Raw genomic sequence first — 15,265 nt, 5'->3', positions numbered from 1 at the left:
GTTAAAAGCCATGTAGAACTGATGCAATGAAATTTCAACTTTTCACTTCGTCACTCTACGACTTGACTATGTCAAAATCCCTACTCCTTCTCAAACCAGGCAAAAGGATTGATGCAGGGCTTTTAACATGAAACTCGCCTCTGTGTTCTGAAGCATTGCTGGAGTTGCGTCCGTCTTATGGCCAGCTCCAGCAATACATCACCTTAGTGTCAAAAGATGCATCAGAATTTTTGACGGATCCATGAATCCTTGCGCCATGGAGCACTGTATTGTAAATGCAGCACATCCATACCATCATCATGGCATTTGCTGCAGGTGCCAGAAATGGATGGTGATTCGTCAGTTCTTGAAAATATGCCCCATAGGGTCATATGCATGGAATAAGTGTCATGACTCAGCATTTAAGCAGCTATGTTCTGAACATTTGAAAGTGAAGCTGCCCAAGGCGTGGGTCCCCATTGTTTATGCAATCAACATAAACTGGCGAGGAACAATGACTTTAGGTTCCGAGATGATAATACCTCTGAGTATGTGCGGGTGGGAGCAAAAAGAGCACCAAAGGGGTGCAAGAATGATCTGGGATTGCTTATTAAATTCAGATGAAAGAAAGTGTGTCCTTCACACACAGAAAGCGCTCAAATCCCATTACACAGCGGAGACTCCATCTTCCCTGGCTCATCATTTACCTATATCCATAACTCACAATCATTATTTCCATAATATCTGCCATCATCTGTAGATCTATCTATCGTGAAATAGCAAGAACAACACAAGTGTATTGATCTCCTGGAAATACAATTGAAAATATGTGTTTCCTCCTTTGATTGGTTGCTCTGTGATCACCAGCGCCCTACTAATGTCTCTCCTGACTGTGTCCACTGAAACATGCTTTCGAAAGGCGGGCTCTTCAATGTTCATACCACAAAACTGGTGACAGGGGGGTGTTGTGGTAGTAAGCTTCTGCAGATTAACAGGTGATCAAACTGATTTGCACCTTGCAGTTGGGAGTGGGCTTCTGGGAAGTGTCGTCGGAATATACACATGTAATAGAGCAGGGGGTCTCCTGTGGTATTGTTTGCATTAAAATTGACTTTGCGTATTCAGTTCTTTCTACATCTGATTGGAGCTGAGCTGCTGGAAGCGTCCAGGCTTTGATTTTGTAAAGGCTTGGATTTGCAGGTTTTCTGCAGCAATGTTCTCGCCACAGTTCCTGGAGACAGCACAGCTTTGAAGCATGGAAGATTCCTAAAGGTCCATCAAGGTCACAAATTCATCTTTCTGTGACAGTAATGCAGTATTGTTCTCCGCGCTCCTCCAGGTTTACATCTAATTTCTGTCCAGCAAGTGTCCCCTTTAGGTACTTATTCATTAGTCAACCTTGCATTAGGATCTGTCTGTCTGTAGGGCGATGCGGCCTGCCACAAAGCCCATTGCTCAGCGATGACAAAGGATATCCGAAAAGTGACGCCCACCCTAAATGACAAATATCGCGCTCTATCAAAGACAAAACATATGATATGGGTGGGGGCAGGGTGGCTGGCCTAATGTTCGGATCCTAAATGTCTGCAATGAATCCCATAGTATTGGGTTTGCAGCTTTTTGCTCAGAAACCACATTTAAAGCTTAGGGGAAAGATGAGGTTATCATTTTATTTTCGAGTTCGGCAGTGATTGAATTTTAGGGTCTGTAGAGTTCAGTGCCTTTCGTAATTTGCCGCAGTAGAAGGAGTGCCAGTGACATTAGCCGTGTCCGTCAAAGTTGAAGGGCCACCAGAAGTGAGATTTGACAAGATGCCGACAGCCCTGTGGTCTAATCTCCGTTCTAATATGTGCGGCCGCTGTCTCATGGACGTGGCCAGTGAAGTGGGACACGGGTGAGAGGGGATGCGGAACTGGGCAAGAAAATATTTAATGTAATTGAACGACACGGGGAGGCGGGCACTGCTGCGAGTGACAAGCCCACTTGAGAAGGTGTGCAGCTTGTCCCTCTACTAGTGGTAGCTGCTATTACCTTCAGAAAACAGACCAAATGTTTTCTGAACATATCACACCATGAGATTAGCGTAAACCCTTGTCTTACTCTGGTTGATAGCCACTGTTGCTATAAAGCATATGCTTTATCCCTAAATGAGGCTGTTAGCAGCATGGTAGCATCACATTAATAAGAGCGCAGCTGTGCTCGTTGCTCCGCATCATAAGAGACATTTTGCTCACCTTGTTGGTGTCTGCTCCTCAAACCTTCATGTATCACTGTACTTCTTTGTCTCCACCCCTACTGATAACATTTTTATGTATACTTTGTTGGTCGGGACAGCAAAGGCCACATAAAAAATGAATATCTTGAGGTTCTTTTAGAGACAGCACCAACTGTTAATGTTTGTAGATGTATACGGAGCATTTTCTCAGTGGTTTTGTGTGAACTTTCTTGCGCACATTTATAACGGAGTAGCTAATCCGTAGGTGCAGGGTTAAATACCATGCATCAGTGCCACGCAGACCTTGCTAAAAACTACCTTAAACCAGTGCTTAATTTGTGAAAAAAATATGTGCCAGGGCCCTCGTCAGGAGGCCATTTCAGCTTGCAACACCCATTGCCCCTTCCAGAGCTGCCAACTACACTACCAACTCAACTCCTAGCCATCACACCCTATAAGTATGACAATTCAGACTATTCCAAGCCCCCAAAGCTAGAAGAATGGCTTGGACCGCAGGTATTATCCATTTTTAATGTATATTGAATTAAAATACAACTGTTGTGCTCATCTCTAAATTAAACAGACAGCGCCACCATGTGGCAGACTGTCATAAGCGTTGGTGTTGACAATTATGCGCCGGTGCCGAGAACCGGAAACCACCGGCTCAAATTAAGCACTGCCTTAAAGAGAGAAGTATGGCAGCTGATGGTTGAGTCGTGCCAAACACTCATACTGTCTGTGCAAATCACTCATCCTGTCAGGCCCTATGCTGTATCAACAGTGAGGGGTGGGGCATCCTTTTTGCCCCTACCAGTTGCACACCTGAGTGTGCCATCATGGCGATCATGTGGTTAGTCCATTTTAATGAATTATAATCACTGTACTCATTTTAAACCAATATCTTTGACATCCTTTCGAGTTACACTTGTTTTTCAAGCCACACCTGGAATGGTTTGCCATTTCCCAAGTTTCTTATGTTCCAACCGTGCCCTTCCGGGCCTCTTGAAAGAACATGACCAATGCAAAAATTCATCCAAGACAGTGTTTTATTAAATAAAACCCAATGCATTTCGGGCAATCAAGTGCCCTTCGTCAGGGGTCTCTGTGAATAACAATAAAAACAACAATAATAACGATTACCATTTATGTAAAACACAATAATATATCATGCTTTAAACTGACATTCACAAATTTGTTTTTCAAAATGCGTTTAACAAAATGCCATATTTGCAATCCAACCCTCTCTTATTACCCCACTCTCCCTCCCACAGATAGTACTGATAAGCACCCCCGTTCACCTTAATTTCTCCCTTTCTTAACTATACATTCCCCACTCTTTACCCCGTGATTATTCAAAACCTGCTCAACAATCAGCTTTCCCATGTTTGCCCCCGCTTCCCTTCAACTACTATCCTCAACCCTCTCCCCACCAACCTACACCCTCCTCCTTATCCTACTTTCCCTCCCCACATAAACCTGACCAAGTACTCCCCCCCTCAAACTGGATCCTAGCAATGTGTCTCTCATTATCATGTCAGTTTCCCACCCCCACAATTGTTCATGTATGAAGAAGGCCCTATGCTGTAGCCATACTTGTGAACCGCTGAGGCCCACTTGGCCGGATCCCCTTCACAATTTCTTTTACTGTGTTTCTGCCACCTTTTGAATGGCAGCTGCACGCAATGTCTAACCATCCTTTGGAGGTGTTCGCCCATGTTTTTACCAGCCAGTGTATATTGTCAGGCTTGTTAGGCACTCTTCTAGAATGTCTTTTCTGCTGAAAATTGATATTTTTGGTTTTGTGTGTCATTGCTCTAGGTATTTCAATGTATATGCTAGCCTTCCCCCTTACTTCAGTTGCAAGGGAGTCAGTTATCCATGTGAACTGTGGGTGAGCTTTCACTGGCCTATTGGGGATCCACTGGCCAGTCATCGGGTAGGTTTATGGCACAGCGTTAGTGGCTGCATGGAACCTAGGTCTCGATAAACAACCCATCTTATCGTTTCAATTAGTGCGGACATCCTCATCCAAGGGCCCATGAAGGCATTGGACAAAAATACACATTAAGAATAAAATACAAAAAAGTAGAAAATAAATGTTATTTGGAAGGAGGCAAGTTGGATATGCCGAGTCTTACTCTGGTTGTGAAACCCTTGCAAATCTTTGCGTAGATCCTGGACTGTTAGTGGCAGCATTTCAAAATCTTTGGAGTCAGCCTAAAAAAATCACGCACCTCCCTCTGTCTTGCCACCATCCACCAAATTTTGGATGATAAACTATTAGTAGAAATGTGATCATATACCATATTAATGTCTAAATCAGAAGTTTTACTTTGCATGCCAAATTCCTGCAAAAGACCTATTTGTAATGATTTGGTGTCTAAGGTCCAAAAACTGCACGTACTGCACACTGACCTTAAAAACACCCAAAATCTGAAGGCAGTAAAAGACAACCCTAATTTCCTACCATTCGGTAGAGGTCCTAGAACATATACAGTCAAACAAGAAAAAAGGTGAAGTGTTCAAAAGGGGATTTAGGTCTTTAGACAAGTAACTGGTTGTGTTGGATTGCAAGCCCTGCTCATCAGTATGATTTCTGAATTACCATGGTAGTCGGAAAGCAAAGCAGATGCGGGTCTGAGCAGTTATAGAGCTCTGAATTTGAAAAAGCGTGATTTATTCAAAAAATGAGTTTGTATTCTGCTATTTGGAATGCAGAGCTAGGAAAATGGCGGCAGTCACAGGCAAGCATGCCCAGCTCTTTTGGGAGGATTCGCAAATGGGATTCTCTTTCATATTGATAGGAAAGCATTCTGTGAATCCTGCTGAAACTCCATTTTGTGCTTTGACAGATGTTTATATCTTTCTCAGTACAAAAGAAGCCCTGGGATGCTAACCAGTATCTTTGCGTCCGGAGGTTTGTTCATCAGAAGTTGCATCTGGTATCGCCTGTGTGTGTGTGCGCAAATCAATGTTTTTTTTAAAAAAATCTTGACAAAAGTTAAAAGAGGGCAACTAAATGATTTAAAGAAAACTAAAACGTGCTTGCTTCTAATGGCCTGTTTCTAGATTTACGGAAGACCTTTGAGCAGGAGCCCCTGGGGAAGGAAGTGTCTCTGGAACAGGAAGTCCTGCTGCAGTGTCGGCCGCCGGAAGGAGTCCCCGTGGCTGAGGTGAGTGGCTAGAGCTGGCTTCTAGCAGCAACCGGCTCCTCTCTATCCTAACGGAGCCTAATCTGTGGCTAATGGTGCAGTGAATCAGACCATGGCATGATGGATGTGCGGTAATGCAGCCCTAACCGCCGACCTTCCATAGAGCAAGATAGATTGATTGGGAACTGATTAATGGCTTCAAAGTCAATTAGAATGTGCTGCAGGGCAGAGCGACGGCCAAGTTTGGTTGGCCATTTCTCTCCTCCCGCCTTACGGCAAATGAGAACACAGAGATCTTATGTTGGTTGTGTTTTTCACACTGGTTTGGATTTAGGAAGTGTAGACGTCCCTTCTGTTATCTTTAAAAAGTAATAAAGTGATGGTGGCTAGCACAGCTTGGATGGTTCATCAAATGTATTAAAAATCCCACCAGGATGTAATCACGCACAAATTAATGTATCCCTGAGAAGGCGTGCATTGGGGAAATCTGATAAAAAAAACTTCCAGAGCTTGAATTCAGGACGGATTAATTAATCTATCTTCTGACACAGCATATCTCTGTTTTTTATTTGTAATTACAGCCCGGCGGGAGTCCATCTCGATATCTGATTGGTGGGAAAATTGATTGTTTTTTGAGCACTAGAAATTGACCACATTTGCATCTATCTGATGATATTGTTTTTATCATATCACCTGTGTATGCCAAAGTGACCAATGAGGAGTTGGTTTGTAGGGGAATTTTTAAAGCAGTAGCAAAATCTGCACAGTTGTCTTAATGTTTGATTGGGATATTGCGGTGAGTGGGTTCTGGCAGTGTTTGATAATGATTGGTAGCTAAACGTTTTTATTATAATATTATCTTTCGCAACCAAGGCTTTTGTCTCACCAGTGTCTGCTGCCACAGCTGTTCTTCTCACCTCAGTGGGAATACCAATGACCTGCAAGTGCAAATGGATGGTTCTGACTTTTATCAACATATAATTTCAAGGGGGTTTGCAGAGAAGCCTTTTCTACCTGACAACAAGATTGTTGACTTCCTTTGGGTTTCAAGCTCTTGAATTAGTTGGAGTCTGCACTGCCATCATTTGGACTCTCAGGGCTTTACTTACAAGCTTCTTGCACTGCTGGTGTGTCACTTTTAATATGGGAAATAGGGACTTAACGGCGGCGCAAGGGGCTTGTAAATGAGTCCCCCCAGTCTTGAGATTGGGTTTGCTGCTTGCACAGGAATTTCAATCCAGCACTAGGCCTGCACTGTTATCTCCAAACGGGTAGCTCAGCAACTGCCTTTAGTGCTGGATAAACGTGCACACTTAAAGATGCCCATGGATTGACCACTGTGCATGAATATTTCAGGGGTACACTAGAGTGTGGATTTCATCCTGAGGGATGAATCTGGGGAACCAACTTAGACAGATATAACTGGGCTCTTGCCCTGAGGAAGTTCAGCAAAGTTGTTTATTAAAATCTAACCAATTGTAGGACATTCAAGAGGCTGATTCCCAAAGAAAATGTCTCAGATCTTTTAGAACTGTTTGTGTAGATGCTGATTTTATCAATGAAGATGTATCCCTATGACTTAATGCTGATATGGAGACTTTGACTAACATTGCTGGGTGGACCATGTAGGAGATATAGGCCTCCCCCGTATCATCAAGAAGTGTGGCCATATTTATTTATTTTTATATTGAAAAAATATAAAGACCGTACAGAAGCCTCCACAAAGCACTCTGCCCAGCAATGAACCATACATCATGACAAACAGAAGCGTTACCAGCAAATTCATAAAATTGGTTCTTGCAATTGGGGTGCAGCAGACGGCTACCATTCCCTTGAGGGGGAGAGGAGGTAGAAGAGACTGGGGGATTTGATAAACAGAAACAGGCAATGCTTTTTTGAAGCTGGATAGCATGATCTGGAGTCAGATGAAGGGTAGTCAGAGTTCCATTGGAGCATGACAGGCCTGCTTGTAAGAGGTAGTTTGCCTGCCAAACATGGCACGCCCTTCACCATAGGCTGCTGGCTACTGTGTGGATCTCTTTATGCTCAGTCCCTATGATACTGCTGTGCTCCTTCTCAGCCTGCTCACAGTGGGCACCAACATTATGAGCACCCTCTCTAGCATAGGTACTCACAAAAATGTGCCCAGGGGCCACAAAATAAGGTCTGTGGTGTGACCGAGGACGCACTGATGCCAGTAGGGTGGTGGTAGGTGGTCTGGGTGGATGAGCAATTGTGTAAGGAGGTCTAAAAAAATTAAAGAAAGGGGCAAACATTTATTTGCAGGTTAACTAAAGTTAAGTGGTGCACAACATCACCGTAGTTACTTCCTAACTTCATTTAACCTGCCAATAAATGCTTGCTAATTTATTAAGCGGTACAAAAGGGGGTGGTGATGGACGGAGCATCAGAACCAATCAAACACTCACACCCAGTCAACAGATCTGGGTTTGATCCATCACCGTTCTTTAGCCCACTCTGCCACCCCAGTTCAGACATGGCCATATGCAAATCAGTCTGACCCTGTGCCTCATGGGAACAGTCCAGCCCGAACTGCCAAGCCATGCCTTCCCTGGACCGGAAAAAAGCTACCTAGGACCAGTTTCTGGCATTTCAGCCTTCTTCAGCCAGGCTTGCTTGAATCCAGTGGCAAAGTGAGCAAGGGACTCACGTCTGAGCATACCCTGCCAACTTATGGCGAACAAAGCGGTACAAAAGGGGGTGGTGATGGACGGAGCATCAGAACCAATCAAACACTCACACCCAGTCAACAGATCTGGGTTTGATCCATCACCGTTCTTTAGCCCACTCTGCCACCCCAGTTCAGACATGGCCATATGCAAATCAGTCTGACCCTGTGCCTCATGGGAACAGTCCAGCCCGAACTGCCAAGCCATGCCTTCCCTGGACCGGAAAAAAGCTACCTAGGACCAGTTTCTGGCATTTCAGCCTTCTTCAGCCAGGCTTGCTTGAATCCAGTGGCAAAGTGAGCAAGGGACTCACGTCTGAGCATACCCTGCCAACTTATGGCGAACAAAGCGGTACAAAAGGGGGTGGTGATGGACGGAGCATCAGAACCAATCAAACACTCACACCCAGTCAACAGATCTGGGTTTGATCCATCACCGTTCTTTAGCCCACTCTGCCACCCCAGTTCAGACATGGCCATATGCAAATCAGTCTGACCCTGTGCCTCATGGGAACAGTCCAGCCCGAACTGCCAAGCCATGCCTTCCCTGGACCGGAAAAAAGCTACCTAGGACCAGTTTCTGGCATTTCAGCCTTCTTCAGCCAGGCTTGCTTGAATCCAGTGGCAAAGTGAGCAAGGGACTCACGTCTGAGCATACCCTGCCAACTTATGGCGAACAAAGCGGTACAAAAGGGGGTGGTGATGGACGGAGCATCAGAACCAATCAAACACTCACACCCAGTCAACAGATCTGGGTTTGATCCATCACCGTTCTTTAGCCCACTCTGCCACCCCAGTTCAGACATGGCCATATGCAAATCAGTCTGACCCTGTGCCTCATGGGAACAGTCCAGCCCGAACTGCCAAGCCATGCCTTCCCTGGACCGGAAAAAAGCTACCTAGGACCAGTTTCTGGCATTTCAGCCTTCTTCAGCCAGGCTTGCTTGAATCCAGTGGCAAAGTGAGCAAGGGACTCACGTCTGAGCATACCCTGCCAACTTATGGCGAACAAAGCGGTACAAAAGGGGGTGGTGAGCAAAAAAACGATGGATTTAGGCCCAGATCTCTGTACTGGGGTGAATGTATGACATTGTTCTGCATTCTGTCTATCAATTGTTGTTTTTGCATTTGTCACCCCGAGTGGGAAGGGTATGCTCAGACGTGAGTCCCTTGCTCTCCATGCCACTGGAATCAAGCTATCCTGGCTGACGAGGGCTGAAAGCCCGAAACCGGTCCTAGGATGCTTGTTTCCAGTCCAGGGAGGACCTGGCTTGGCAGTTCGGGCTGGACTGTTCCCATGGGGCACAGGGTCAAGACTGATTTGCATATGGCTGGGTTCAAACTGGAATGGCATGGTGAGCAAAAAAACGATGGATTTAGGCCCAGATCTCTGTACTGGGGTGAATGTATGACATTGTTCTGCATTCTGTCCATCAATTGTTGTTTTTGCATTTGTCACCCCGAGTGGGAAGGGTATGCTCAGACGTGAGTCCCTTGCTCTCCATGCCACTGGAATCAAGCTATCCTGGCTGACGAGGGCTGAAAGCCCGAAACCGGTCCTAGGATGCTTGTTTCCAGTCCAGGGAGGACCTGGCTTGGCAGTTCGGGCTGGACTGTTCCCATGGGGCACAGGGTCAAGACTGATTTGCATATGGCTGGGTTCAAACTGGAATGGCATGGTGAGCAAAAAAACGATGGATTTAGGCCCAGATCTCTGTACTGGGGTGAATGTATGACATTGTTCTGCATTCTGTCCATCAATTGTTGTTTTTGCATTTGCTAATTTATTAAAGCGTGTGCTGCTGTACACCAAGGAGGCCACATATAAAGGTACTTTGAGTATCATTGCTCTCTAGCAACACCGCTTCCCTCTTTTGACAGAGTTTCTCCTCCCATGCTGAGTTTACAAAAGGCAGGAGTGAACCACAGCATTGGCAATGCTACACCTGTATGTACCACCACGTCAATATTTGCTTGTTAGATTTTCTTCTCACTTTCATATGGCAGGCATGTTCCCACATGTAATGTAATGTATGTAATGTAACTTGAACTTGTATAGCACAGACTGTCACCCCACGGGTATCCTGGCGCTCAGAATGCAGATGTAAAAAAACATATGTATAGCACATAGTAGTGAGATTGTAATCTCCCACAAATCCTCTGTTTACCTACTTTTTTTTTTACAACACACCCACCTTGCCCTCTTGCCACATTTCACCACATCTCTTGGAAAACTTTGGCTTGTGCTAGCTCTTACTGACACTCTTGTCTTATTCATTTTTCATCTCAATTACTAGGAAGGAGACAGAAGCGTACTCATAGGTTCACTCAACTTCCAATGTTTAAAGTCAACTCATCAAAGTGAGTGAGCACACCTTAGGGAGTGAACACACCTAAGGGGGATACAGACCGACTTTAACCCACCCAGGCATCCCTTATGGTTTTCAAACGGACTCTCGCCTATTGTTTTTTTTTTTACTGGCATGCCTCATCCTCAAGTCCGTGCCCAGATACACAGAGGCATATGGGCGGCTCAAAATTGAAAACTCAAGTGAGCCCTTTGTGTGTTTTTCTTAAGGGAATATATAACTAAAATTGCCTCAGGGTGCCCTACGGTCACTGATAGTGTTTTTTTGTATTTGTGGTACCATAACAAGGGTGTGTTAAAGTCAGTCTTTTCATCTTTCAGCCGCTTAGCTAGCATACATGTGCTGAGACACATGTGGTAGGGACATGAAGTATCTGCTCACAGGTTTAGAAAGACATTTGATTGGACTTCTTTACATATGTCTTTACGATTGAATGAATTCATTTATTACTATACACTTGCCTCCCTTCACACAATTTCGCTTCAAGTTCTGTGAAGGGTGCTTGTGAAGAGCAGGTTTTTAACTCATCGGAGACCGCAGATGAATTGGCCCACCTCCTTAAGGCATTGCGACCTTAGGACATTAGGTGAAGCATGCTCCTACACAGGTCTGTCTGACACCATTAGACCAAACGGCGGGGCAGGTGAGTCGGGCATTGCGGCTGGGACGGGATAGAGAGTAGGAAGGGAAGTGGGGAATGGCAGGCAATCAATCAAAAGCATAGTGTTTGTTGATCGGTAGGAGAGGGGTATAGGAAACTGATAGGAGCTTAGCAGTAGAAGTGGTGGCACTGGGTCCCATGGGTCGAAGGGACATATTTCATCCCAACGTTGGATGTCATCGACTACTCAACAGATATCAGGGAACCCCTTTTTCTTCCTCACACGAGGCATCTTTGCAACGTTCTTTGACCTTATCGGTGAGAGGGCATGGCAGATGGGCATTGCAGCACTATGGGGTGAGTAAAAGCAAGGCATAGTGGCATGAGGAATGAGGATACTGTTTGCAGTGTGGGGCACATGCACGAGTTCAATAGTACTGATGGAATTGACAGAAAGTGAAGTGGGCCTAAATTCCACCCAGCTGCCTTGCAATAGCTATGCACTCATTAGTATTAGTGTTGACAATGGCAGTTCCACACTGACTGCGTCAGACTGACCATAAACCTATGCTTAGTTGTGTCTTTTAAGGATGACGCCTGCTATCCCTGAAATAACGATCTAGTGTCCTCCATTCATCCTCGACCTAGATGCTTTATGTTCCTCATTAACCCCTGCCTTGCATTACTCAGGACCTTCCTAACACATCTCCCATTACAACCTTCGAAGATTATCAAAAGATTCCCATTCCGCTACAGTGCTTAATTTGAGTTGGTGGTTTTCGGTGCTCAGCACCTGTGCTTTTAATGAGCACAAGTTAAGTACGTATTCCTTAATAGTAGGCACGGGTAGATTAAATGATTTGCCCAGCATGTTGAGCCGATGCTGAGACTCGAACCTGGTTTCACAGCTCTGAAGTCGGCAGCTCTGGCCATTACGCCACATCCTCTCCCCACTTTGACAGTTGTTGGTTCTGTTTCAGGCACTTCTAACATGAGAAATGGGCTGATAAAAGCTGCCTCCTGACAAGAGCCCCGGCACTTTTTTTTTTTAACAACTGAACCACTGTTCCGCTCTATATCAACAACAGTTCGTGTGCCCTTAGGCTACAACCCCTCAGCATAAGCGCCCTCCAAATTATTCCCTGACCCTAAATTAATTGAAACATGGAATCTCTTTGACTGCCCCTTTTTCCCACATGTTGAGATGGCGTCTCGCTCTGTAGTCATGCAGGCCCCAATTGATAACGCCATGGGCTCAGATGTTGGGCGCGCGGAGCCATCTCACGTCACAGCGTGCGTGAGAAAAGCTGTCGCACAGGGTGACGTGTGGGGATCCTGTGTGAGCTGGCGGCGTCAGACCACGCTCGCGGCTCGCCCCTTCTAACACATTGTTTCACTTTGTCAAGGAGCAGAGACTCGTGTCTGCGGGCTAATTGGCGAGGAATCGCATTTGTACGAGGGCTCAGGACAGACACCAATTAACACTTGGCAAGCTCAAAACCTTATGCCCGCTTGACATTCAAACGAACCAGCCTTCATTTTTTTTTTCTCCCCTCCTAGCTTTTGATGTCTTGCGCGAGATCAAACACCCAGATTGGAGAACAGCCTAATAGCGCTTCTTTGTGGAGTCCTTTCAGTGCTATTAAAGGCACATCGACCAGAACTGTAATGGATATGAACGCCTTAATGTGACGCTTTATTACTGCCGTTTGCCGGAGCTGGTACGATAAATTAGAAAGATGAAAGGTAACTTGGTGGGTTGAAGAATTACATGATTTTTTTAATTTAGAAATTAACGCGGCCTTTTGTTTAAGCCTCGCTTGTTTCCTAGAGAAATCTGCCGCTTTCGGATAGTGAGGAACTTCCACCTGCAGCCGTCCTACCACTGGTCGAAGTGTAATAATATGACAAATATGTATCACAAGTGTGGGTGGACACTCAGGGGACCAGGCAGTCATTTAAATGTGAAATATATAATATATATTACACTGGCGGCATTTATGCCTGCGTAGTTATTGATAGGTTAGCGGTTCTGTAAGAAAGGCATTTTTGTTTTCTTAATAACTTGAGCACTGTTCGACAAATTGGGTCAAAACGTAAAAAAATAAATCAGTGCACCACTCTGGGTCGTTCATGATCCTTTTGGTGCCTGTGCAGCGGGGACCTGGTACCGGTGGAAGCTAGGGCATTGGGCATAGGGCCTGGCCAAACCAAAAGCTGTGCACCGTTAGGGTCAGACCTCTGTGGAGGTTGGTGCACTGTACCTTGATGGAGGCCAGGACCTGCAGCCCACCCTTGCTGAGTATGGCCATAGGCTGCCCACAGGGACAGATGTCCACAACCCACCAATGAGGTTGGCCTCCCTAGGAGGGTGGGGAATACAGGCAGGCAGGATGCTAGCCCCAGTGCCCCACACATCCAGCAAACGGTCAAAGGCCAGGGTCAGACGTCAACAGAAAATGTGCGCGGACCCAGTGCCCCAAAGGCCACGGGCAGCCGGGATTGGACACCTGAGTCGCAGGGCTTGCTCGAAGACAAATTGACCATTGTACACGTCTTAACTACTGGTGGCATTACCTTCATGCCCAAGGTGCACTCCATCCTTTTCATTATCAATTTATGGACCATCACAAAAAGCAGATAAAACCATAAACAACATTGTCCAAACTGTCCCGGAAGGACTTCTGTGTCCTTCGTATGTGACTCTACATAATGGAGAAACCGCTGCTTAAGACACCTTTCTGCGTCATCGTTCATCATTAGTGAGGTGATGCTTGCAGTGTACAGTGGGACAACATCTGAACATGCTAACTCCACTTGAAAAGTCTGGCTTGTATAAAAAGAGGTGAATACTTCCCCACAGGCATTCAAAAAATAGTCCCATTTTCCAAAGACTGCTCCAGCATCAGGATTTCAATTTATGTACACTGTGGCTTCTTCAAGATATCACATGAAGAGTCAGTCTTGACTATGCTAGGCACGGGTGCCATTTTGCACTTGGATTCGGATGGCTTTTTGCTGATGAAAGGACTATGCAATTGATTTGTATGGTAGTGCAATCATTTGACAACATTGATGCTTCTAGCATTTGAAGAACTAAGAAGGTCCACATAATTCCTCCACTTTGCAAACGTAATTTAATTAGCAAATATTTTCCTTAAGCACCATAGGCCCAGATGGAAAAAGCAATTTTTATGTCACAATCCCTGCAATTCGCCAAATCACCAGTTTTGGGATTGCGCAATGTCTAGTATTAGTGTGCTAGTGCTAAACGTATTTTGCAAGTCAAAAAAGCATGTTCAAATTGCTAAACTGGTATGTCTACCCATTCTGCATTGCACTTAGGTAGGAGCATCCCCAGTGGCGTAACTACACTTGAAGGGGCTCCCCTGCAAAGTAAATAGAGCCTGCCCCCTATGGGCTCACTCAGGAGCTCTCAAGCCTGGGTACTGTACTGACGGGGCCCCCTGGAGCTCGGGTGCCCCCCTCACTGCGGGAGTCTTTGTTACGCCACTGGGCGTCCCCTCCTAATTGTGACTCAGAGTGTTATGTGTCCATGGCTTGCAAAGGCTATTGTGGTTGTTCACCATTAGAAAAGTTATTGACTTCTCAACAGAGGTGGCAACAGATGTGCAAAGGGAAAGCTGCCCTCATTGGACGGCGGCTCCTGTGACTGAGAAACACACACACAATATAACATACCTATTAGTATGAGGACCAGCCATTGACTGTAATGAAGTGTGTATTCACTATTCTAACTTTGATAGTAGGGTAGGTTATAAAGAGGATCGAGGCAAATTTTACTGCACTTTTAGCTTTTTGAATACATCCTCAAAAGTACCCAGGGCCGGACTGGGAACAGAAACCGGCCCTGGCAACCTGCTCGGCCGCCCCCCCTGGGAGGGGAGGGGGGTGCAGCCGAGCTGTTTAGTAGGGCGGGTTTTGTTACAGGGGGCCAATTTTGCCGACCCCTGGGAACAAAAACGTTCCCCAGGGGCCCGAAAACTGGCCCCCACCCTGGAGGCCCACCGGGGAAACGCCCTGTGCCCGCTATGGCCAGTCCGGCCCTGAAAGTACCTAAACTCACTACACAGACCGGTCCTCTTGACGCACGGGTCATCACAAAAATATTGTTTGTCGGGTTCTGACAAGGTTTACCCACGCTGTGAGGACCAAGCGTGGGTAATACATGCCCACACACACACACACACACACACACACACACACACACACACACACTCATCCTCTCCCTCTCTCTCG

At 45.8% G+C, this 15,265-nt stretch overlaps 1 protein-coding gene across 3 annotated transcripts in view; it reads left to right on the top strand.

The window, feature by feature from the left end:
• UNC5C (unc-5 netrin receptor C) overlaps window positions 1-15,265 on the top strand; it is a 433,268-nt gene that overhangs the window by 274,913 nt on the left and 143,090 nt on the right. For all 3 annotated transcript variants that reach the window (XM_085641158.1, XM_085641156.1, XM_085641157.1), the window contains exon 4: window positions 5,264-5,367. In XM_085641158.1, coding sequence (XP_085497284.1) covers window positions 5,264-5,367 — 104 coding nt within the window. The remainder of the gene's footprint in view (window positions 1-5,263; window positions 5,368-15,265) is intronic.

Source organism: Triturus cristatus, chromosome 2_2, assembly GCF_964204655.1.
Source record: "Triturus cristatus chromosome 2_2, aTriCri1.1, whole genome shotgun sequence".
Taxonomy (NCBI): domain Eukaryota; kingdom Metazoa; phylum Chordata; class Amphibia; order Caudata; family Salamandridae; genus Triturus; species Triturus cristatus.
This window is presented reverse-complemented; position numbering and strand designations above follow the sequence as displayed.